The sequence below is a fragment of the Aphis gossypii genome, chromosome 2 (genome assembly GCF_020184175.1).
Source record: "Aphis gossypii isolate Hap1 chromosome 2, ASM2018417v2, whole genome shotgun sequence".
Classification (NCBI taxonomy): domain Eukaryota; kingdom Metazoa; phylum Arthropoda; class Insecta; order Hemiptera; family Aphididae; genus Aphis; species Aphis gossypii.
Genome location: NC_065531.1, coordinates 20,821,982 through 20,848,802, shown reverse-complemented (window position 1 = coordinate 20,848,802; position 26,821 = coordinate 20,821,982). Strand labels below are relative to the sequence as shown.

Here is a 26,821-nt window from a genome sequence, read left to right as displayed (position 1 = left end):
TCGCAAATGCCAATTAAATTTTAAACACGAGCTACTGCCATCAGTGGAATGTGTAGGATTTTGGTATGGGCGGGGGGATGTCAAAAATAAAAATTTATTCTTTTACATTATTTTGATGAACTAATGATCCCTAATCCAGTTATATTTGAAGACTAAAATAAAGCCCATGAGAGATAGCCTCACCCACGACACTTGTTGTTTCTCTTTTCACGCCCTCTGCACCATTTGAATCTCGATCGAAATGTTTTCACAAAGTTGTCCAATTCTCGATCAAACCTTTTTAGAACCTATGAGTTGTAGTAGTATCAAAATTGTGCGTGTGCAGTGCGATGACGTTCCGGTGAAACGAGTCTTGAGATAACAGATGTGTTTTTGAGCCCGTCATCGTCATCGCCGCAGCTGTTTCGGACTGAAGAAATGATGCGTCGATGTTCGAGAATTATTCAATTATGTGCCGGTGACGCACCAAAAGTCGTCACCTATTAAATATTATTGTTCGTGGGAAGTGTGAATAGGCGGTAGTAGTTTTGAACACAACGCTACGACATTTATAACATTAATATAATTACGGTATTATTTTGGTAAAATTACATTCAAGTATTCGACAAGTGAATTTCATCACGAACCGATCGACGGAACTCACTGTGGTCAAAACAATATCATTGGTAAAGTTATCTGAGTATTGCTGCGTGTCTTATATTATTTCGTTAATAATACCGCGAGGATTGTGCAAACCAGTTTGTACCTGCGTAAGGAATCGCGCGGACCACTAGATGGCGATGAAATCGTCGTGCAGTAACAGCTGGCGCGTCGCGGCAAGACCGTTCACGTTTCTACCGTTCGACGTTCGCCAGTTACGGTCAGTACGCGGTGTCACTTTTTACGTGCGTTGTGTTACTGACGATCGTCGTCCCAGCGTGTTTTTTTTTTTGTTATTGTTATAGTGATTTCGCGCGTTTAAACGATAACGATAACAATAAGTACGCATAGCATTTTCTCGTGATCCGACGGTTTTTTTTTTTTTTACATTTTTTTGTATCTCCGTCTCATATTTTGTCTACATACAAATCGATTCGTCGTACACCCTATGATTCGCCGTCCGGCAAGATTTGTACACGAGTGAGTACCCATTTGCGTGTTATAATAATTATACTCGTTTATCGGTAGACATGTTATTATTAACAACCGAATTCCGCCTCGGGCGGTGCGACCGAAGGGTCGGAGGAGGTACCGAATGCGTTTGGCAGACGTCGTTTTACTATTTCTCACGGGATGGTTTGGCGTACCACCCGCACGTTGTTCCCGCCACCGCCTCTCATTCACCGATAGGGCGGCGGTGGCGCACGAAACCCGTTTGACCGCATTCTGGTGCCGCCGCCACAGTTTCTACATACGAGAAACCTATGGAAAAAAGCGTATACGCATAATGATAATGATAATAAATAAATAAAAAAAAAAAAAAAAAAAATCGACGACGATACCTGTTTAATAATATAATATAATTATGATAATAAACATGCAAACGCGCAGCCCGCTAATCGGATGATTCGATTAGACGTTTTTTTTACCAACCCCAGTCTTCGTTGGCGTCCTAATTTTTCCGACACGAAACCCCGTGCCTTTGGTGGTGGATTACTCGGTGTCTCACGCCGCTGTATAATTCAATTATTACACATTATTATTATAATATTATATTTGATAAACAGGCAAGACGTGTACCTATATTACCTATTATCACACAATAACGTACGTACCGCCTGATGATTGTATATGTGTAATAACTAATAAATAATAATATATTGTATAGTAGAGGTGTGTTACACGGCGTGTTATACTGTTTACGGTTCATTGTTATTGTTGTCGTTTTATTATTATTGCCAACGATACGGTGCACACATTATCGAAACGTGAAATGGGAGTCGTACCTAGGTACGCGGCCCTCGACGGGAGAAGGTAAGACGATTTCTATTAGAGATAACGATGTAATGCGTGGGCATGAGGCATCGTCGCATTATTGTGGGTCTATAGCCATCGGGTGCGGTGAGAATTTTTCAAAAAATTTGGTTTTCAAACAATAAAGATGTGTTTGCCGATATCGTGTTTTACTTTTGTCCGAGCCGATGTCTGACCGTCGCTACTCGTCCATTGGACGATGTTGTTGATAATAAATAATATGATATAGTTGTGTATTCAATTAATCTTTTTGAATAATGACAAAAGTCGTTTTATAATAATTTGTTCATGCAATTGTATTAATTATACATCATTATTGTGTCCAATAATGGTTACACGTGCGGGGTGCAGTCCTGTATAGAGCTTAAATGGTATTTACGGCGTTGTTGGTTTGTAGCTTATACTAAAATAATAATAGTTTTCATACGGTTTTTATTTTCAATATTTTATAAATAGGTTATTCAATTATACTAATAATAAGAATCAATAAAAGTATCACATTGTTTAATCAAATGATAATGATTGTCGTTGTAATAGTGTTAATCGTAATTTGTGTACTTAAAAGTATCTACTTACGATACTCCTATATACATTTTACTAAAATAAAAACTATTTACTTGCAAATTTGCAATACTTATAAGTTATATAGTGTATAAATGTATAATAATATTAAATATTATCATACACAAAATACATAGTTTTACATTTTATTTATTATGTATTAAGATGATGTCTAATATTATAATAGAATTTTCAATTAATACGATATTAAAACGATCAAAACAATATTGTTTGATAAAAAATGTTGCTCGGCGTTAGTATTAGAATATAATTAGTTACGTAAAAATTTAAAAATTTATTAATACATATTCATATTTTAAATATCTATCATAATGTATTATCGAACAAAACTCAATCAATAATGACAAGTGTAATTTTAAATAGTAGGTAATAGGCAATATCAAGGTTTTTCATCTATATTTTTAATATTTTATCATAGTTTAATTTAATTAATTGGAATAACATAATTAGGTTGTAATTTAATATAATTAAAAACGATTAAAATTAAGAAATTCGTTAGTTTGGTATGTTATTGTAGCTATGTAAAGAAATTGGAATAAGTACATTGTTTGTTCGTTTAGTTAGTTATATTATATTTTTTGAATTCACATTATGACTATTTAGTGAATCTACTACTAAAAGTATTTGAAACCTATTGAGATTATAATTAACTATTTTTGGGAAATGTAAGTATTTATAAAAACCTATAAAGGAAGTTTACTTTTTATTTTTAAATTGTTTACACTTATAAATCATGATTAATAATATTGTGTACTCAATGACTATAATATGCACTTAAGTTCAAAAGTCAATATTTGTTAAGTGTCATGAGTCTTATTTTCACATTTTATGACAAGACATTGTTACAGAGTGCATACACTTTCAGACTGCAGTTCATAATAATTAGTACGTTATATACCTAAATCATATGTTTAGTGCATGCTTTTATCAGACAAACAATAGTATCCCACGTATTATAGTACCTGTGTCTTATATTACGTAAATTAAATAAGTATGCGCAAAAATGAATAGTTATTATTATTAATATTATATTTGTATATATATATAATTGTTCATATTATTTATATACTATGAAATAGTGTAATAATTATGATATACACTCTGGGTGCCTCACTATATTGATTGTACTCATAATAATATATTATATGTATCTATAGCAGTGCTCTGTACAAAATCTTAAATATATAGTCCGTATTATTTAAATAAATTGCGCTATAACTAGTGTATTATATAATACATTGATATATATATATTTTTTATTACAATAATATGTAAATAATTGATTAAATTATATTCAATAAATGATTAATCAGCATTTGGGACTTGAATACTAAATGTTTGATTATGTTATCTGTTGAGTAAATAAAAGTTCTTCACTGATAATGCTTTTACTTTGATTTTAACTTTTAAATACTTATATAAAATATATATGATTTTTTGATGAGCATTTATTTGTTTTCAATTAATTTTTGAGCAAAGACACCAAGCACATGATGACATGATGTAGACTTATAAGAAGCTATAACTTTACTTCACACTGTATTATAATACTCTCTATAGTTAACAGTGAAAGATTTTGAATGCTGATAGTCAATAATAATAATAAAAAAAATTGGATAGGTAGTATATAAATATGAGTTTATTTTTTTCTGTAAAGGTTCTCGTGTTTATCCGTCATATGTTGTCAAACATGCCATTCCATGATTCTAACGAGGGCGATGCTTTAGATAGGTAAGTATGTTCTAAACATGAAACAATTCGTTTATTTCCGTGTATCGATCTCATTCAAAATCGTTCACCTAAAGTAATAAGCTCCATACGAGATTTCTCGTTACAGTGTTTTCATATTTAGAAAATACAAGTATAATAAATAATATAGCAATAACACGTAAGAGTTAGGTCGTGCGAACGATGTGCTTAATAATATTATGAACAACATGACGTATACGTGTGGGGAAATTAATACCACGTTCATTTTTCGTGTGTTAATTCATGTCAGTACTAATATTTTCAATGTATAATTCGTGAAACGTGTACAGGGTGTTCTAAACGTTTCACGAAGACAATGCGTTCTACTAGCATAATATACGTGATCGGGCCAATTTTCGTGACACTTGGATCATTGAGCCAATTGAAAATCGTGTTAGCGTTGTATACAACAATCGGTAATAATTGTCTAATCATGTTTATTGCGTGCTTTAAACAATTTTTAACGAGCTAGTATTTTATTTTTAAATTACTTACTATTCATGATTTTTTTTTGTCTCGTAAAATATCATTACGAAAGAAGATCGTATTTTACTCTAATTTGTAGTTTTAGAAATTCAAAACGCTACGTTACAATACTATATGATATTAAGTATCAAAAATAACATCAATATCCTCTTTCTTAATTTGAATATTTCCTATTTTTTTTTTTTAAACTAATCTATTTTAATTTTAATTTCTTTTGTAATATTGAAGTATATATAGTAGTAAATACAAAAACTAAATCGTTTCCATAATAATTAGTTTCTTGTTTTTTTTTTTTTCAAAAATTCTTAATTGAAATTTGAATTTATTTGTTATCACTTATATGTATAAAATACATTAGGGATCGGAACTTGATGTATTGCATTTTTTTTCTTTTACTCTAATGTTTTACTCGTTTTAATTTGATTCATGATTTATAAAACTTAAAATCTAATAGATACACATATTATTGTTATTATTAATAATTAATTTGAGTACCTAATTAGCTAACCTAATATATAGTTTTATTTAATGAATTTATGAAATTTGTATCATTAAACAATTTTATATCATTATCAATGTATTATAATATTTTTTACAGTAAAGTATATCATTTTAATATCTTTTTCCATTAATTTTTTTTATATATTTTTAAATCAAGATCCTCTAGTAATGAAGAATGACCGAGGAAGAGTATGATAGAATAAGCAAAATAATAAATGGACAATAAAAACTATTATTTTAACGAATTTTAGTTCATCCAAATGGAAAGATTTATAGAAGGTATTAAATACATATTGAACACGCATTATTATAAGTACCTACTTACATAAAATGCGGGTAAATAAACATATTTTTAGTATATAGATACGTACATGCTTAAAGGTATTAAAGGTATAGGTATTTTCAACATGACTGTCTTTGTGTGTATAATTTTGTTACCTTACATGAATAAGTATTTTTTTCGTATAATTAACAAAATTATTTCAGTTATTTTGAAAACAAATAATTATACTTTAAATATAATATAATATTATCGACAATTTCAAAGTTCAATCATTGTTTATGGTTGATGTTTATATTGTATTATCACAGATTAAATAATATGTTTTATTTAATCTGTGATATTTATTATCATTTTTATAAATTTATCCAACGTATTCAATATTATATATAATATATACTGACGTCTGACATACTTCAACATTAAACAGTATATATATTAGTACGTATTACTGTGTTAAATGTTAATTAGTTAATTTATCAGGCTTCGAAAAATACTTTATTTATCAAATCAATTATCCAGAACCTTTATAATACACATATAATATATTTTTTTAATTCGGTACCTTAGGACAACAGGTACAAAGTCCTACCATTTTTTTCTAATGTTAATTTTCAACACTAAGTAATGTGATGTTTTAAATTTAAAATATAAATCTATAATATTAATTCGCTATTGTGTTAACTACATGTGTAGTTAATTTTATTTACGTAGTGGTGTTGTAACGCTGTATATGTTTGTTAATATATATGTTTACACATTATGAAATGTATACTTGTACATTTTACGTGTTAACTTAAACTACCTGTAAGATTTATAATATTCTGTGTTGGTTATTTATATCTTATAACAAATCGAGATTGTTAAATAACCGTAAAATATATTTGTAATCCATGAATGGTAGTAAGTTTATATTATAGTTTTTATTTTTATAAAATAAATGTTATGTACATTTTTCGACCGACCGAGTAATCAGCTCTGCTGTTTCCAATTCCAATTACTATGGGGTGGATCGTTAACAACGCATGATATTTCCTAACCTAACCGTAAATATTTGGAGAAGTTATATTTCGACGATAGGTGTACTATATATGTAGTAAAAATAGTATTTATGGGTGTGCATGTACGCGTACGTATGTCTGAGTGTCTGGAAAGGGCTTTTTTTCTCATGTTACGGTAGGACTCACAGGATGGTCTGGTGAGGAGATGACGGTGGAAGCGGCGGCTTTCACCCCAAATGTGCGCGTTCAAGTCTTTTCGTCCCCCTATTATACGAATCGGTCTCGGAGGGTGAATCGTTTTTCCTTTGTTGCCGCGGCGACGGCGCAGACGAACGCAATACGCAACACTACACTACTGTAGCTTTGGTCCCGTTTTCGTCGTATTCGTCGTAAAATAAAGATTTAATAAAGTATAATAATACATTGCTTGCATAGCCCAAGAATTCATTAAAACAATAAGATATAATTAAGTGCAAAACGCGCGTGCTTTCTATGGTTTCTTTTTCGTGTATATACTTATATACTTGTTTGAGAAAAATTTCAATAAAGTGTATGTGTGTACGTGTTCATATTGTGTATTAATGTATATAATTACATTTGCACAAACACATAAAACCGCGCATGATCGACGATGACAAGATGTTAAGATTGATTTACGTTTTATTTTCGCTTTTATTTTTGTTATTTTTTGTTCACATTTTGTACTGCGGATTCGACTATTCGAGGCATATTAGAGTAAAACGAAAAACGAATATTTTATCTTTTTTTTTTTTTTATATATTATACTAAACAAATAACGACCCGTTCTCCGAATTGCTGGGGGGATATACTACGAAAAATATATATAACATATTTTAGATACACCTGTAATAGATCATTATATATACATCATGTTATATAGGTATTGTTCACCGTGACAATCCGGAATAATGGTCCTTTTAGAGATTTACAGTGTTTGCTGGTTGTGTATATACACGTGAATGGTACCGGTTTTTATGTATAAGTGTATAACGGAACATTCTCGCTCACTGGGTTAGTCCGACGTGCTGCTATAATATTACGTACAAGTCATATACCGACACTGACGCCGCCGCCACCGCCGTCACCGCCGATGTGTATGTGTGTGTGGGTCTGGATTGTAGAAGTAGCTAGGCGTTTATGTGTAGTTGTTATATTATACTATAATATTATTATTATTATTATTATTCTATACGGTCCGTTTGTATATGTGTGTAAAATAGTCAATCGTACTTATGCGGGCGGGAAGGGGAAGTAAAACGTTTTCATGAAAACGTTAGCAATGTATAAATGAACATTATCATGTTATTATGCATGTATAAATACTGTATAATATAATAGACTAGTCGAAACGTTTGTGATACTCGTACGCTATTATATTTTATATTAGATCACAGCATATAAAATAACGTGACAACGGTTCCTGAAACGATTCTCGGAAAACGTATACCTACTTGCTATAGTATTATATTATATTTTAACTGACTGCATAGGTGCATATATTATGTTTATTATATAATATTATATGTATTAATTTTTATTATACTTCTTAACATATTTTTATACTTAACGAAACCGCATTCTTCCGTCACGACGACCTACATAATGCGCGAGCTTAAAAACTTTTTCATCCACCTGACTGCCTGAACACGATACTATTATTATTGAATATCATCATACATAATGTTAAAATATTGTATATTAATATATATTTACTAAAATGATCCTGGCGACAATTCTTCATTGTCGGTACGTGACGTTTTTGACGTTTTTAAGAAACTTGAAGCCGTTAATGAACGACAGCTGTATGTAACAATTTAAGATGTTGAGTTCATTATAATTTTATGTACAATCGCGTTTTCCAAAAAACCGTTTTTGAACGTTTGGTCCGGTATCATAATATGTATTCAGGTGGACTTCTATAAGTTCCTAACATAAGCGCGAAACGAGGATATTTATATTTGTGTGCACGTATTCAAACTGTGTGGATAAAGTTTCGTAAGATCATTAGAGAGCTTTGGCAAAGTTATATACGTTTTTGTTCGGTTTAAAAAGTTTGGTGTGTTTAAAGTATATGATGAGATATTCTAACAGTCCAAACTTCGTGTACTACTTAGTCTCAAATGACATTCGTGAATGACGCACATCTGAGATAGGATCGTGTAAAAAGTTACATCATACGTTTACGTTAATAGCTTACCTACAAAAATGTATTATTAGACAAATATTTTTATATCTTAACATTAATTGTGACCTGTAGTTTTGTTTATCATGGCACAAATTAATTTACAGTAAACACTATTAATGTTAGGTTGGGTATTAGTGATTTTTGTATTAGACACATGATTATACGTTATATAAAATACAAGTAAGTGACAATTTGCTAATTCGTACCTACTTAGAGTAGGCGAAAAATTGGTTTGGTGAATAATATCATGAATAATATTGTATGCATGTATTTATAACACGAGTACATATTATAAATAATAGTATGTAAAATATTAAACTTCATAATTGGTTAAACTGATATCTGATATCGATATAGAATGAGTAATCATTGTTTTAAAAACAGTTAGTAGTTAAATTAAGTTTAGTTAATTACATTTTTCCGTTTCTCGTATCAGTGAAGCCAAGTCAAATTTAGCACGAACAGTATATAATACGGTATATTCGAAGATATATTATCTATGTATAATGTATATGTACCTATATAAAACACGGCTGTATACTTGCATTAATATTTATATTGTATATAAAGTGTGCTTTGTTATTTCTGAACCTAACTTGTTTTTGCATTTTACTTTCTTCATTTTTACTTGACCTCAATATTTGTTTAATCTACGTAAGAAACCTAGGTAATAAGTATTCACACTTTCAATACCATTAATAATTCTAAAATATATAATTAAATAATTTTAAACCTTATACTAACATAGAATAATTTATATAAATTAAAAAAAAAATAATTGAACAATGATTATTTTTATTACTTAAGTAAATATATATAGTTCAGTAAATACATTATTTACATACACCGAACTTTCATTTTTATGTTCACAACATCGTACTATGCCAACCAAATAACTCATCTAATTATAAAAGTGAAAATTCCAATTATTTAACTCGTTTTATAAAGTGACCATTTGAATTAATCAAAGGAAAGTAAACCACGACAATTCGATGACCATGATCGGGACTGGATAATGAATCATCAAAGATTTTGCAAACACGAAAATGTACTTACACAGTATTACCCTAACCATGGTATACACACAGAACTTGATGTTGTGTATATAATACAGTGTGCAACAAGAAACACAAAGGTGGCTAAATTAATTGCAACTTGGTTAGAGGTACACAACCAGTCACCGACCAAGAAAACTGGCCACGACCCGTCCGCCCGGTCACTTTCGTTGGCTTTCTAACAATTGTGTTGTGAATGACAAGATTTTCAATGAAAAAATCGAGGGCTTCAAACAGGTTTTTTAACGTAAAAACAAAACAATGGACCAAGACGTGTCTTGTGTCTCGCATGTGAAAACTTCTGTGTAAAAATTATTAAAATTAATTATAACTCATCGCAAATACCCACAACATTTTTCGTTGGTTTTATTATTTATGCTCATACGGTGTTTTTGAAACCAAGTTAAGAGTTATTTTATGAAAATTGTTACTGAAAGTTTTATTTTGATGAATTTACCAGCAAAATTTCTACTATTCTCTTACACTATAGTAAATGTTTATATCACGAGAAACAAAATTACTCATACTAAATATTATAATTTATAATGTAGATAATCTTAATTAATTTTTTTGACGAGACTTGTGTATTGTCAGAGGTCAGCGTAATAATGAAATCGGAATTTTATTCGTTGTTTAATTTTTATTTCTATTAATAAGAACATTCGTTCAATTGCTTTCAATTAAAACATAATAATATACTAATTTATTAGATTCTTAAGTGCTTAATTACCTACTACCTACCTACGTCTCGTCGACCGTCATTTGAATATTTTATTAAATCTATTATTCGGTATACACGCAATATATAGATATTTAATAATATAGACAATATAATTTAAGTTAGTAATAGTTAATAATATATTTACAAAGAACGGTCTATTGTTGTGAAATTAAGACCAGACGAATTACGGGCAGACGCGCATGTATATTATTATGATATTATAATATGTACACATATAATATATTAGTTGTTACTCGCTGGCACCTTATGTATTGCAATTCAATGATCGGAAAATCTTTATACTATATTATTTTATGGAATCATTTTTCCCTTGTGTAACTTAGTGCCAACTATTTTTATATAAATAGTTTGTATCCATTTAATAACATCTGAAAGAGAAATTCGATTAAAAGTCGTTGAACTTGTAACCAGTAACCAATACACTATTATGTATAATAATGTTAATATTTCGTTGTGCATCTTTCAATGAATGCATGTTTGGGCCACTGTTCCTTGTGTACAGGCACTCTTTTAAATCTAAAGTAACATTTTTGTATGTAGGTATTTGATAGCGTATTACAATCAAATTTATGAGTTCTGCATTTCGTGTCTGTATAGCTAACGATAATTATTTATTGTGACATTATTTTGTTATCTTCTCCATAAATTATGACGTGAACTATAAAAAAGAAAATATTGTATTTTATATGATAACTAGTTAACCGAGATTATCGTAATTTTATTGAATTGTTTTCCTCGTTTAATGTGTATTATACATCGTCATCATCATTGCAGCTATAATAAAACGTAAATACGTACCGATTGAATGAAACTGTAACCGTGGATCGCTTTTTTTGTGTAACCATTAACCAACTCCTTTGCAGTCTTCTAGGGTACCTATCTATGTATATTATAAATTTTAAAGGAGTTCTTTTATTTAACTTTTTTAAAATATTTTCGAAATTACAATGTACATTATATCACATCCCTCTTCAGACCTATTATTACGAAAATGATATTGTTATTATTATTAATTATTCGTTCATATCGGAAACGGTAGTAGGACGTAATTTTACGGTATACTCCGACGACAAGGAATTATTACGTGCTGTTAGGTTGTATTATTATTGTTATATTAGTATCCATATTATAATATAGTAGTTTGTACTAATTGTTGGACTTATATAGTTAGATGCATATTATATAAAAATAAATCTCTGAATGCAGTGCCCGTGCAGGTCGTACTATATTTAACCACCACCTGCCCGAGTATAGAACTATAGATATAATATATATTATAAAATGTGTTACTATCGATTCGTTACAGAGGCAGCGGATACCTAAACTTCCATTATCTACAAGAGTATACGTCTGTCTCGTCTATACCAGCTGTATCACTTTAACATTATAACTTATAAGCAACAGAATTTTTGTGGTTACACGCCCGGTACAAGTGTCATCGTTACAGGGAGCGGACTCAACACCGCAATAACTTAAAAAATATATAGTCTATATCTCACCGTCTTTGAAATATTATCTCCGTTTTAAGTGTCTGACACTGTTCCCACGGCCGCCGCCGTGTCTTCTCTGCTCCTTCGTATACATAATTTAAGAAATAACCTATTATAATTTATAAATATAATATAACAATATCATATTATTGTATGATGCTCTTTTCGTGTACTACTCATACGCGGGGATGTATTATAAATTATAATATACCTTCTTTCTTTATGTAATCGACTTTGGAAAGTATAATATAATATATCGTTGGTAAATAAAATATATTACTTACACCGTCGTTGTCGGGTAAGTTTTATACTTGGTGGTAAAAAAAAAATACACTACATAATAGCCGCCGTGTCGAATGAAACGAAAATCGCGTTGGCATCATTACAATAATACGTATATACGGTGCCCATAATAATTGTAACGACGTGTGTGTGTGTGTGTGTGTGCGTGTGAGAACCTAAGATCGGACCGATCCGCATGGCCGGCCAGGCACATTTTCTGGATAATCGTCGACGCCGTCGCGCATAATCATAATCAATTGATGGTCATAGTAGATTTCCACTCTGAAGACGTAATAAGAGACGTTTCGCGTGTTTTTTTACTACCATCATCAGTCAGTACACTATAAAGGATACCTAGGCAATTTTTCAAACACGCTCACTCCATTTTTTGTTTATTAATTAATTTAATTAAAATCTGATATTTAGAATTTTTAAATATACTCAAAGCCCATATTTTCATTCTTTTAAGATTTTTGTACTACTTATAGAATTTTCTGTGACGACACATAATTTTTATTTTCAATTAAGAATCGCCATTTGTATTTAGTGAATGATATATTTGAAAATGTTGATGTACTTACTTAAATTCAAAATTCGAACATATTGTTTTTTCAGTTATAAAAATGTAAATATTAAGGATAGTATAGTACTATAGCCTATAAAATATAAAATAGATGTAATTTTTATCGCATAATACATGTATATATATATTATATTACATACGAGTACGAAAAACATATTAATGTACTTAATATTACTGTGGAATACTTTGCACACGTAATATTTGACACGGTCTTTTCGGAATTGGTTGTCATTGCGTGCAGCGCTTTTCATTGGTTTAATATAAAATATAATATATATTATACATGTCCGCCGCGTGTATAAAACACTGAAACTCCGCTCTTCACTCAGTATAATACACCTGTGCAGTAGCAGTATAGAACATATAATAGGAACTAGCAATTAAATCGCATCCGGCGTTGATATAATGTATAATATAATGGCAGTGCGCAGTTATGTGTGGTGTGTATCAATTATATTTATCAATATTGTATCGTTAAATGTTTACTATATTTCTGTATAAGAGACGCCGTCGCTGGCACACCGGCTTGCTTTATTTTTCAAATGTCTGCGGAATCTCGTCAAGTTATCTTTTATAAACATTTTTTTTGCGCTGTTGCCGCGTACGATCGCTTTAGTAAAACCGTTACTCCCGTAGGTCACGATTGCAGCCGCAGTGTTCATTATTGACACTCGTTTAGAGACTTGCCGCTGTTGTTTGTAATTATTGCGACAGTTATAATGATTATTGCACCAGTGATGGTCGCACGCGCGCAAGAAAACTGTTCGGAAATCGTTTAAACCGACATCATCCTAGGAATTTATGATCCGCACGGGCTCAACTCCAATTAACGTTTTATGCAGGCCATTACACGACGACGACGTTATTAAACGGTTTCGTACGCATATACCTACGCCGTATAGATACCTACTATTAATTATTATTTACTGCTAGGTATAAGACGTTTATAATACACGTAGTGTTATACTACAGTTTCTTACAGTTAGTCACCTATATAGTATGTGGTTACGTAAAAGATATCATGTTTGGCCATAATACCAACCGATTTTGATAATAATATTTTAATTTCGATGATGCATTTTAATAGTATATTTAATATTTTAATATATTATATTATATGTTTTAATAGAAGCATTTATACTCATCATCATAAAGTTATTTTAACGCGTACCTAACCCAACACGGTCCCGTCTTGTAATTTCGTTATTAAAATATTATATTCCTTACTATTTATAATTAAATATGTATATACTATATAGGCATATGCGCATCTGATTTAAGTCTTGTAATAATGGTCGTAGTTTTAACGACGATTAGTAAACATTGCATAATTAATCGGTTTTTATTGTTTTTAATGTTTTTATTAATTTAGTTTAATATCGTTCTTCGTATATTTATATTTATACGATTACATTTTACTACAGATGGACCTTCGATGTAAGTGAGGAAAACATTTATGTATATAATACTCGTACACTTTCATTATTTTAATACATCGTGATAAACAACTATGTTCAATAACTTGTATTTTAATTTTTCTCCTTCACTGTATTATTTCAAGTTGGTACAGTAATCTGTAAGCACATGTGATTTTGTTTATTTTGTTTTGTGCTGATTCGTTTAAAATGTTTGTTATTATAGTCTATTGTATTGTATTATAAATTATATTTTATAATATATATACACTAGAATACTGAAAAAACCTAACGCTGACAAAAAACAAAATATATTCATTAAAGTCGATTAAAATTTTTAGCTCAAATTGGTTCAGTGTTCCAAATGTATAGGTCGAATTAATTATGTTATAATAGAGTAGTCTACTCGTTCGAGTAGTCATTGAAGGTTCCCCGGGAGACATAAAAGTCTAACCATGAACGACCACTATAATACTGCACTAATAATATATAATACATTAAGCAGTTGTTGATAATTCAAGGTCTTTTAGATTTCATGTTTCTTTGTGTTTCGATTGATTTTCATCTTCGATTCGTGTATTATGTGTGGTTAGTGCTTGTAATAATTATACTATACGTTTTACAATTTTCGAAGAAATATTTTTGAAATATTGTCAATTGACTATTGAGCGCCGATTGCCGAGTAGAAATAAGACGTGCGATGACAAGTGGCAACACGACTCGATATGGCGTGGTTTTTATAGGTAAAACATCGGGCTAGCTATAGCATACTTGTTCTATTCATTTTGCGTCTGGAATAACAAACACTGTGCGGGGGGCAATTGTTTTTATATTATATTATTTGATTGTCGGCAAATCTGTGATCGATCTCGTCGAAAAACGCCCGTCACGTCACCCATCCGGATTTCAAATTCTTCCCTCGCGTCTCCGGGGCGGTGACACACCCACGATATCGGATTTTCAACTGGCTATCGGCCTGTACACAAGTACAATGTATTATTATGTGTACATAATATATAATATAATATATATATTTATTATATATCCGTGTCCTACAACGTAATTGACGCGCCGTCTGCAGGCTTTGCGGTTAGTTGCGTACATGCGGATCGATACCGACGCAAAAAAAGTCGTCTCCAATGATCTATTATGCTGAAGAATCGATGGATTTCAAGCTATATCGCTACCGGGTTTTTTGTATGTGTGGTTGTATCTCGATCGTTGTCAATAAGCCTGAATAGTCAATTTTTTGTCTCTATTGCGTCCGATCGATTTATTTCATGTATAGTGTATTGTAATGTGTAAAATAATTTAATAGGTACTTTAGTATAATATTATATGTATGGACACTATCAATACGACGATAGCGGTCTCGCCTATGCAGTGCTTCGCCACAAGGTTACGTGTACTGTTGGGCCGTGACATGGCCGGCTGCTGTAGACGCTGCAGCGTCGTCTCGCGCTCGAACGTCAACGATCTTTATTTTATTATAATATTATGAAATATTTCAGCAACTACGATTTATCCGAATCGCGTGTCTGTTCTAGTTATTAAATATAGTTTATGATATCATTGTACAATAATTGAAGGAACACGACAACACGTCGATTTTTTTTATATTTTCCATCACTGTCTCCGTATTCTATTTTATCACCATATACCAAATAGGTAGTTGAAAATATTTAACTATTCTGCGATGTATTAGGTGATTATTTAATTAATTAAATTATTATTTTATTAATGACTTTAGTGAAATTGTTTTATTTAAAAAAAATTATTTAGTTTGGCGAAGAAAAAAAAAATGTTTGAATACTAACGTGATAACACGAATACGGGGACAGTGTATTAATAATAATAGTAGGTACCTACCTATTTATTTGGGTATTACAACGGATATACTCTATCGGTAGTCGTGTGAGCTACGTTCACGGTGCAGTGGCTAATCTATAGCAGTTTCTATCGGTCACCATCAGTCCGCACATTATGCTATTAAATACATACATACAAGTAGGTACTGTATGCAAACTTTTTAATTTGGTTTGCTCTTTCGATTGTATGGAGCCGTTCGCCGCCGTCACTTAAATGTCAATCGTGAACCGGACATTTTTTATCATAGTAATTTTCCCCCTCGTTTCAATTTGCGTATAATTATACCTTCACAGCATTACACGCGAACATCATATTTTTAACAGATCGACTTTCTCGGCGTCACGAAAAACGTCTGTCGTTTGGAATATTTGTCTTACCTATACCTAGTACCTATTATATATTATATTATATTGGGTACTGGTTTGTTATAGCCCCGCCATTCATATAGCAATAAATACATCGTATAAGTATATATATATTAAAATTAAAAAATTGAATAATAATAAATATAAAACAATGATATAATTAAAAATGTTTATGCTTTATATGATTCCCAAAATTCTGCTATATCTTTTAAAATGGTTTCAAACGAATCACTATTATTCAGTTTTGATCACCACATAAATACTGTCAAATACGATTCTAAAAAATTTCCATCTGTCCCTCTACTTTTTTTGTTGCCCCAGGTTAGGTTAGGGAGGGCTGAGAAGGCTGCAACCCAGGGGCAACCACGATTTTATGATATTTTAATAAAAAAAATAAATTTTCTTGGTTATGCATAAGGGATCCCCACAATGCATTCCGCCCATGGGCCACCGCACATACCTAAATATAACCTAAATCCTGTTGTTATATGAATGGCTGGGCGATAACAAACCTGAGTGGTGGGGCTATAACAAACCAATACCTAATATTGTTAGGTATATTTTATTTATTTTATTCTAGTATATGAGTGTATAATATACAAACACTGCAATAAACGCTTGAGTGCGTTAAATTTCGTTGACTCGTATTTTCGAAAAATTGTAAATAAATAAAACGAATTATACAAGTTAGTGATATTTGTATTATTACTTATTACTTACTAGTAATTATTATTATGATATACATATATTATATACTTTAAGACGTGAGGAGGAAATTCAAGGCGAAATCTGCTTGCTGTGGCGCTCTATTTAACTTTTGCTTTTGCTTTTGCCGTTGCTCCTGCTAATACCTGTACGGCTGTACCTATGATTTTTATTTAACTCAATGACTTGGCGTTATTTTAAAAGCACTCATTTTACCATTTTCGTCATTGGTTATAAAACAATTGTACGAATCAATAATAATAATAAATAACCATCCATGCTCGTATTTTATTATCCTATTCGTTAGTCAGTAGTCACGAGACGTAAGTATTTTAAAGTGGTTGCGGTGTAACTACCTATGTAGTATATAGTATATGGCTATATATTTTTAACGTACTACAACATTTTAGATACGAGTTAATTCAATTAAAATACGGGACCCGTTGTACGACTTTTTTACTAATTTTAGAAACGGTGAAAATAGTAACAAAAATGAAACAATTATACTTCTATTTTTAGTTTTATACAGTTAAAGTGGTTTAATGTTAAGGTGAAAGAATATTTCCGAATAATAGTGTTTTCATGCGTGTTTATTGTGATAATAAATGTAAAGTTATTCATAAATTCGAAAAAAAAACTCTCACTAAAAAATACTAACTATAATATTATACCTTATTTATTATTATACTTTAAAACCATGTAGGTATCAGCTGTCGAGATTTATATGTTGGTACAATATAAATGTTCATAATATACAATCACATTCTAAACATATATAGAACATATAAGAACAATTTCACGCTGCAGATTGTATCATTCTTTTGAGCGTTTAGAGTGAAATATTATTTTCTATTTCATTTTGATCTTTGCTTATATAGTTATATGATTTATAAATATCGCGTTATCCCATTATAATAATACTATAAGCCAGTGTTAAAACTTTATTTTAAATATTATCACTAATTTTATACTATATTACTATATTAGTATATTATATTATAGTTAACCAATGTTACATTATAATAATATTTTATTTACAATAATAAAAATTAAAACAAACTCTTATTGCACTAATATTTTCATATAATTATTCAATAATAAATTGAAGGTGATTAAAAAAAATATACAAATATTTATTTTAAAAATTATGGTAAATAAGTGATGTATAATGTTAAAAGAAACCATAAAACCATTAAATACTATATAATTCACCGTAATAATATTTAAAAAGTTCACACAAAAATTTTACTTTCTATTATTTATTCACTTTAGGATACTTATTTTAATATTATTCTAGGTATATAGAAACCTACACGGAGTATCTTTTTTTTTTTTACAAATAAAAACGAGTTATGGATGTGTAGTGTGCTAATATTTCATCTGGATTTAGTGATAATACGTTTTGTTAATTCATAGATAAATGAATATAGCTGACCACAGTACTATGTTAAATTAAGGTTGATAATATTATAATAAAATATATACCTAATATGTAAATTTTTAAGTGATTCTTCAGCCTTCATTATTGTTATTAATACTTGGTATTATCATGATCATATAAATCATATATTTTTATGTATAATTAGTCACGAATTCAACAATATTATGTAATGTTGTTGTTTATTTTACAAAATTTAAATTCTTGTTTTCAGGATTATGGCAAATAAAAAATCTGAAAAAGTCGTATGTATCATCGTCGTTCGCTTTAAAACCAATTGATGAAGTACAATGTCACCGGAAAATGTGTGTCCGAGATTCAAACAGAATGCTTGGAAAAAAGAACTATGCTCAAATTGTTTTCGTCCCAAAGAGGAGCACCCCGAGAAGCCTAAACGGGTACATATTGACTACAAACCACTACCGGAAATATCTCCAGCTCAGGTAAACGCGGTTTCTCGCCAAATATACACTAATATACAGCCTAAAGTCTTCTGTATTTTTTTTGTATGTAAATTTATTAAATATATTTTCTTATTCGTTTTTTTCACCGCAGAGTATATTGAAAGTAAATGGTTCGTGTGACAAATCTCGGAAAGTTTCATTTTCGATCGTCGAGACAGAAGTCATCGGATATGGCGGTGAAGAGTACTCGACTGATGAAGAATATTCATCGGACGAGGAAAACAGTTCAGAATTCATTGACTCTGGTGACGACGAAGAGCTCAAAAGACTGACCGAAGCCAACACGAACCTAAACAGCAAACCCGAAATTGTATCCGAAAAGGCCGTCGTCGGTGCCAATGTTGCAAAACCTTCGGTCGTAGCTGTAACGGCGGTGGTGGACAGTAAGTCACCCGTGAAAAAACCAATGGTACAAAACAAGTCACCGCCACTGGTCACTATTCAGCCGTTTGGTGGGGAATCACCTAAATCGCTTGTGTTCAACTTCCTAAAGAACAAAGAGATTGCTTCGGCTACCACTGCCGCCGCCTCTGTAGTAGCCACAGCAGCATGCGAGGAAGTACAAAAAATCGAGAAAAAAGATACTGAAAACGTTCAACTAAGAAAGACTGAGACAACAAAAAAACCCACTTTAACCAGAAGCTCGCTGGTGGCAAATTCCAATGAATCATATTTAAATATAAGACGGTGCAGTTTACCGGCGGAGGAGGAAGAGGCTAAACCGACGCCACCGCAGCCAACGTTGCCAATGTTAACGTTGACAAATACAGAAATCCCCAGAGCGAAACTCGTTCATCATCCGGAAACAGTTGCGCCCGTCGAAATATTAAGAGATGTGGAGGAAACGACCGAAGTCGTCTCGTCGACGAGAGAATCTGACACTGATATAGTGGGCGGTGGCACAGTACCGTACAAAACGAGAAATAATGTTCCACGAATGGGTACTATGCATTTTAAACTGAAGTTGGCCAGTGCTTCGTCTCAAAAACCAGAACCGCTAAAACTAATTAGTAGTAGCGCTCATGTGGATTCCCCGCAAGATTCTTCGTTGCTAACCAGCAGAGAAATGGCAGGTGAACCCGACGGTAAAGCGGATTCTGACGAGCCCGGTGACCCGACGACAACCCCAGTGAACCGATCGTTCCTCCATAACTTCAAAGACCATTCATTACCCTTGCGAGACACCTCTAACACCCCTCCAAGGACGCCCACCAAAAAGGTCAGTTATCTATCATTCTTGTTCCTGCTTTCTATAGTGTAATTTTTAAATGTTTTTATAGGTTCCAATATTTATTGATTCCAAAATTTATATTTCTCCGTTTTTTACAGTATTATTTCCATTTATTTATAAACATTTTTATTTTAGACTTCAATTACCAGTAACAGTCCACCCGAATGTCCTAGAAGCATCAAACGCCAAGCTCCGAAACCACCTCCACCGCCGCCGTCGTTGACAACGGCCAAGTGTGCTGAACTCGTTTACCACAGTGCTAACAGTTCGTTTTCTGATGACGAGTTCAGACCTGACGACGTGACCATCACAAACCGTAAAATTTTGGCTGAATACTGCGAGCAGATCGAAAAAGAACAATCACAATACTGCGGAAATGGTGGCAACTGGGAACGACCATCGTCGGCGGCTACTGTCACTTCTAGCGTTGACCCGGTGCGCGAATCGTCCACGCTCCCTTTACCTGGAAAACGGCCCGCCTGTGAAAAGAAAAAATATGGCAAGGCCACCAAAGTAGGTCTTAAGATTAAGAAGTTTCTGAGGATACCCAGTCGGGAATCGGCGCTCACCACACCACAGCAACCTTCTACCAGGCCCAAGCTGGAAATTATCCATCCGCTAGACATCAACAAATCCGGCGTGGAAATCATACATAATTACGCTGTTGATGGATTACTGTACACAAAAGATCCGTCCGCCAAAGTACTGCCCAACCATCATCCAGGTTAGCGTGATTTGCTATTTAACAATTTTTTTCTGTCTCCGGTCTATGAATCGAATGTGTTTATATTTAGTATCTAATCAATTAACGTGTTTTTTGGAATTCCGCACGTCATTAATTATGTATAGATCCTGTTGTATTAGGTATTTGTTTCTACCTGTACCACCATCACATATTTAATTATCTATTGGTTATCTGACCTTTTCCGCTATTATTTTTATGTTAAATATATTTTTTATCCATTTTCCTTTATTAAGTACATTTTTAATCAAAGAATAATATAGTTAAAATAATTTATTGTCTATACTTATATATTGTATGTTTTATATTATATTCATATAATCTATTTTGAATTGATTAAATAATATTTTTTTTTTAAATTAATAAACGTTGAACATTCATCATATTATTAGAAAAAAAATCATTCTAACCTAATTCATTAATTATACATTCGTTAAGGTATATAATATCTATATGCATAAATTAAATATATCAGCTATATAATGTATGCATACTATTTTATTGTACATAGTTACCTAATTAGTAATTATAAATTATAATAATAAAATCAGCCACTGACCTATTTCATAATGATCGTAACAATTTTTTTTTTTTGATTAATTACGTACAAACTAAAATTTGCTTAGTCCTAACTCTATTTATCAAATTTTAATCAAATTCAAATAATTTACATATTCCTTTCTACTTTGCAGACAAATAACTCGTTTAGTATATTATATTACTCTTGAAAAAATTGAACATTTTTAAAGTATAACCTTTACAATATTAGGTCAATCTTAACGTCAGCAAGATATGTTAATTTGAATTTTTTTTTAATAATAATATTCCATTTTGATGTTTCTATAAATTTACATAGGTATTTAAATTTAGTCATTTTAGTGTTTTATTTACTTATTATTTTCATCTTATGACAAAACTAAATCAATTTTACAGTCTTAAATTGAAATATTGGTTCTTTTTTCATCCCTAAATACCTATGAATACCTATAGTTTTCACTATTTATTTCCTGATAATATATTATTTTTTCTGTGAAATATTCCACCCACATCATTATCTTTTAACAAACTAATTTGTTGTCCCGTTCACTCCGGCCACATAATAATATAGTGTTTGAAATCATATTTCAGCACGACCTACAAAACCACCGCCGCCGCCCAGAAGTCTTCCGCCCGTGGCAAAGCTGCCGCTAAAGTCCATCCCGTCTACGGAAATCACAGATTACCCTGACACACCGAAAACATGCGATTCGAGCGCATCAGACGAAGCTTATGAACCGGTAAATTTTTCGGCACCAGAGTGTGACCACAGTTCACCGGAAATGGCGAGACTAACGTCAATGCAGTATTACGGTAGCGAAACCGAGTCGGATATATATCCAACCATCCAGTTTGGTGATGATGTAAGTCAACGATAGTATATTATTATTATTATATTATATAGGTCATATTCACTAAGCATATATACTTCCACTTTTTATTGCTTGATAGAAAATTTATTTAAATTCTTATTATTGGAATTCTTAAATATACCTATGGACCATATTTCCATTGATTTAGATATTATATTATACCATTTAAATAGTATCCTGTAGTGAAACAAAACTTATTTTTTAAAATTAAGAACTAATCTTTTTTACTATACGTATATATTATTAAGGAGATGATGTTTTTGAATTTTTGATTTGTCTAAATCAAAGTTATCAAAATATGTTTACTAAAGATAACAGTCTTTAAAAATAGTTAATACAATTTAAAATATTTGTTCATTTTTAGTTAAATACCGCCAAAAAAATTTCTTTAATTTTATAATTGCTAAACATTTAAAAATGGGGTGTTTTTAGTTTGGAGCTGAAGACAGTATCAGGAACACTCAGCCAACAGGGCATAAGAGTCTCGAAGAGAGTTACGATGCCGTCGTAATCGCCAATCACGAAGCCCTGACTAAACTCTTGGATCAGGTAATTACTTTCGCTACGTAATAATAAAAGTATGTACTATTAAACGAGATGCATGCTGCGAGGATATTCTAACGTATAGTTGATTACTACATTTTCATGTGTAGTCAAGTCCTTGCATACACCACCTCTATAATATATGCATGTTATACATTATACTACTTAATATTTCTTGTATAGGAGTGAACTTGCGATATGATTTTATAAAACATACTGAATCTGTCATTGTTTTTCATCTATATATAGGCGACGAGCTGTCCAAAAATACCCAAAGAATTGGCGACGTTGAAGACAAAAAACTTGGAATGGTCCAATTTTCGTGTAGACCCGACGAGCCGGTTGCAAAAATCCGGTTGCGAGTTCTACAATGGAAAATGGTACGACGTGCCAGTAGTGTTGAGCATTTCTGGTCAACCAGTTGAGGTAAACAACGTTCTGAATAATCATTTCACCATGACTAAAGTGACGGAGTTCGTGACCCGCGTGGAAAAGGAATACAGTCCAGGTTCCGAAAACGAAAAAGGTGTGTTTACATATTTATTTCTATATTTTGTAGATGGAGGGGGCGGTGGTGGTGAGTTTTTATATATAAAATAAATATATCGTCTCTATATCTCAGTCTCATATTGGTTGAATCGCGTTTTGTTTTGCTTTTTAGTTTTTTCCAATACCTATTATGTTAACACTTGTAAAAACCTTTAAATGGTGATATTTCAGTTCACGTTACGCTGTGGAATGCCCATCGCATGGAGGCAATCGAATCGTATTGCAAAGAATACAACTCTAAGTACGCGGACATCACCAAGGAAGCTGGTCTCATCCTAGTCGAAACTGTCAATTTGTTGATCGGCCTGCAGGCATTAGATGTAAACCGGTATAGCCTGGAATCGTTCGTAGTAACTAGAAACAGTTTCGGTGCCGACCCGACCGTGACCATGGTTCAACTGGAAACCGATTTACAGGTAAAAATAAAACTAAGTAAATTTGTGTTAAATTTATTATTATATAACGTATATAATATACGTTTATCATCTAATGGAGAATTTAATAATTCATTGTAGATATACTCAAATACGTTACTTTTTCTATATGTATCCTGGAATCTTGCATGAGTACCTATTGTGTGTACTTTTACCCTAACTTTGAATCGCATATAATGGATCGTTATTGTCATCTCATGTGGGGTTATTTTAGTGAAGGAAATGTCCGTTTTTAATTTATTGAATATAATATGATGAAAAATTATATATATTGCAGTAATTATAATAAATAAGTTGTTAATTTACAGTGACAGTAACAGTTTAACCGACCGCTCTTCTTCTCTTAAAAAAAAAAATAAACTAACTTATTATAACATAATATTTTAAAACCTAAATAGGCCACACTGTCTAGCATACATAATATGCGTCTCGTATGATAAAATTATTTATAACAACTCAATCGTTGACTTGATTTCGGATCAAGGGTGGTAAGACGAGGTCCCGGGAGTCATTTATCTCTCTATCTAGCAATTCACTTGTTGCGAAATATACACAGTATACGACGTTATTATTTTTATATAATTTATATGAATTCCGTGGTTTTGCAGGGAGCGGAAGATACGCTTTGCGATATCATGCTGAAAGTGCTCAGACTGTTGGCGCCCACGTGGGAGATGACCGTGTGTTTGTCGCAAGTGTTGCGGCAGGACCGGTCCAACTCTTTGTCCAAGTGCAAGGCGCTACTCGAGTTCTGGCTGTGGGGTCCGACCGGAGTGACAGTGTCACCCGACCGACCGTTGTCGCTGAAAAGGTAACCATCACCATCTCTACAATCACTTAACCTTATCCACCAACCTTTAACCACCACCTCCATACATGCACCACATCACACATATTACATATCGAGTGCTACGCCCCGGATTATTGTTACCAGATGGTTGGACCTGGAACGCGCTAACGTCCTGCATGGTCATGTGTGTTCCCGTTCCGCCGACCTGTCCGTCAAGCAGATATGCTACATGTCGTTTTTGGTGGCCAACGACGATAAACTGTTCTCGGACGCATGGACCGTGTTAGCCGATCGCAAGATGCGACCGCCGCGTGATCCGACGATCTCTAAATGTTAACGCACAAACATGTTTTGTTTTTGAATTATTTCCTTCAAGTGTAAACAAATTTTTTTATCAAAACATTTCTGAATCATTCTCTTCTCTCCAATACTCTTTATATTATTATTTTTTTTAAAGTCTTAACTCTATATATAACAATATGATGATTGTAGTAACTAAAAACCGTTGTTGCGCATTCATGTCTGTTATTATTATTCTAGGATAAAAATGACACTATTGAATAAATTATTATTACTTACTAACCCAACTGTTAATTATACTTTACGCGTATACATGTTTGCTCATTAACTGTTATTATTATTCTAATTTAAATATTATGTATTATTGTGTAGTTGCAAAATGTGATTTGCAGCCTAATGCCTGCCATGTTAAAATATATTTTTGTTAGTTATAAGATACCTTACATAAGACACAGAGTATTTATTTGTATAAGAAAAGAAATGAAACAAAAAAAGCTCTCTATTTTGTCAATTATTTTTGTATCAAAAGAAAACTACAAATATTATACTATTTGAGTATTTTTGTGCTAAATTTATTTGATATATAATTTACCTATTATATTTTTAAACATTTAATTATATACTTATTTTTTTACATGTTGTACACAGTACCTATTTGTTATGCCTAAATGTATTGTCATTTTAACTTTTCTCTGATTGTTACAATTAGAGATTTTTATTTTTATTAAATTTACATTATAGATACACTATAAAATTATAATGATTTTTAAAATACAGGTAAAATAAATAAATAAAAACATTTTTTTTTTTTTTTAAACAAAATATCTATAAATATCTGTTTTCTTTAATATATAAATACTCCTCAACATGTATTATGTGAAATGGAATCCTAAGTACAATTCATGAGGTACCTATCTACCTAAATTAATTTTCAATAGTTGTAAAAAAGTTATGTGTTTATTGTATATAAGCAGGGCTCGGAAGTTCTAGCAAATGCATATTTTTATTGGTTCGTCCTAGAACATCCAAAGTAAGATACAAATATGTTTCACACTTCTCTGATGTCATACACGAAATTTTATTTTGCTATTTTTTGCATATTTACGGTTTTTACTGCTATTTTGCTAATTTTAGGTTTTTAGTGCTATTTTTGGGTATATTTTCACATAAATTCATATTATAGGAGATATTTTTGCTAATTAGGAGTTATAAATGCTGTTAATGTGCATATTTAAGGAAATAAACACATATTGTTGAAAAAACTAAATTACCTACCAAACAGCCGCCTACGAATATGTGAATGAAAACAAATTGTTTTATTTTAAAATGGTACGCATCCAGCATAAACGGCCTTAGACCGTTGTTATCGTCGATTAAATCGGACAATTCCGTTAATTTCCAATAATTTAGTTATTTTTAAAATTGTATCAAAATATGAACTTTTATAAAAAAAAATTTTATTTTATTTTGCATATTTTTCAATTTTTAGTGCTATTTATAGCGCTTATATTAATGTTTTTATGTGCATATTTAGGCGCTAAAAATCATTTTTTTTAGTGCTATAACTTCCGAGCCCTGTATATAAGTATACGATAAATAATAGGTATTATTACTAGATAGTAATGATTGATGATTAGATTAATTAGAATAATATTAA

The 26,821-nt window shown here is 31.5% G+C and overlaps 1 protein-coding gene across 2 annotated transcripts; it reads left to right on the top strand.

Annotated features, from left to right (window-relative positions):
* The first annotated feature begins 843 nt into the window (after nucleotides 1-843).
* Nucleotides 844-25,780, top strand: LOC114132599 (uncharacterized). Of its 2 annotated transcripts, XM_050200500.1 has the most exons (11): nucleotides 844-1,119; nucleotides 4,193-4,266; nucleotides 18,917-19,145; nucleotides 19,258-20,385; nucleotides 20,533-21,121; nucleotides 22,268-22,539; nucleotides 22,981-23,097; nucleotides 23,341-23,617; nucleotides 23,812-24,056; nucleotides 24,683-24,885; nucleotides 25,009-25,780. In XM_050200500.1, exons 3-11 carry the CDS (start codon nucleotides 18,993-18,995, stop codon nucleotides 25,199-25,201), a joined length of 3,177 nt encoding a protein of 1,058 aa, XP_050056457.1. In that variant the 5' UTR covers nucleotides 844-1,119; nucleotides 4,193-4,266; nucleotides 18,917-18,992; the 3' UTR covers nucleotides 25,202-25,780. The 2 variants fall into 2 exon arrangements, with proteins under 2 accessions (XP_050056457.1, XP_027853906.1); XM_027998105.2 differs by lacking the exon at nucleotides 4,193-4,266.
* The last annotated feature ends 1,041 nt before the right edge of the window (nucleotides 25,781-26,821 follow it).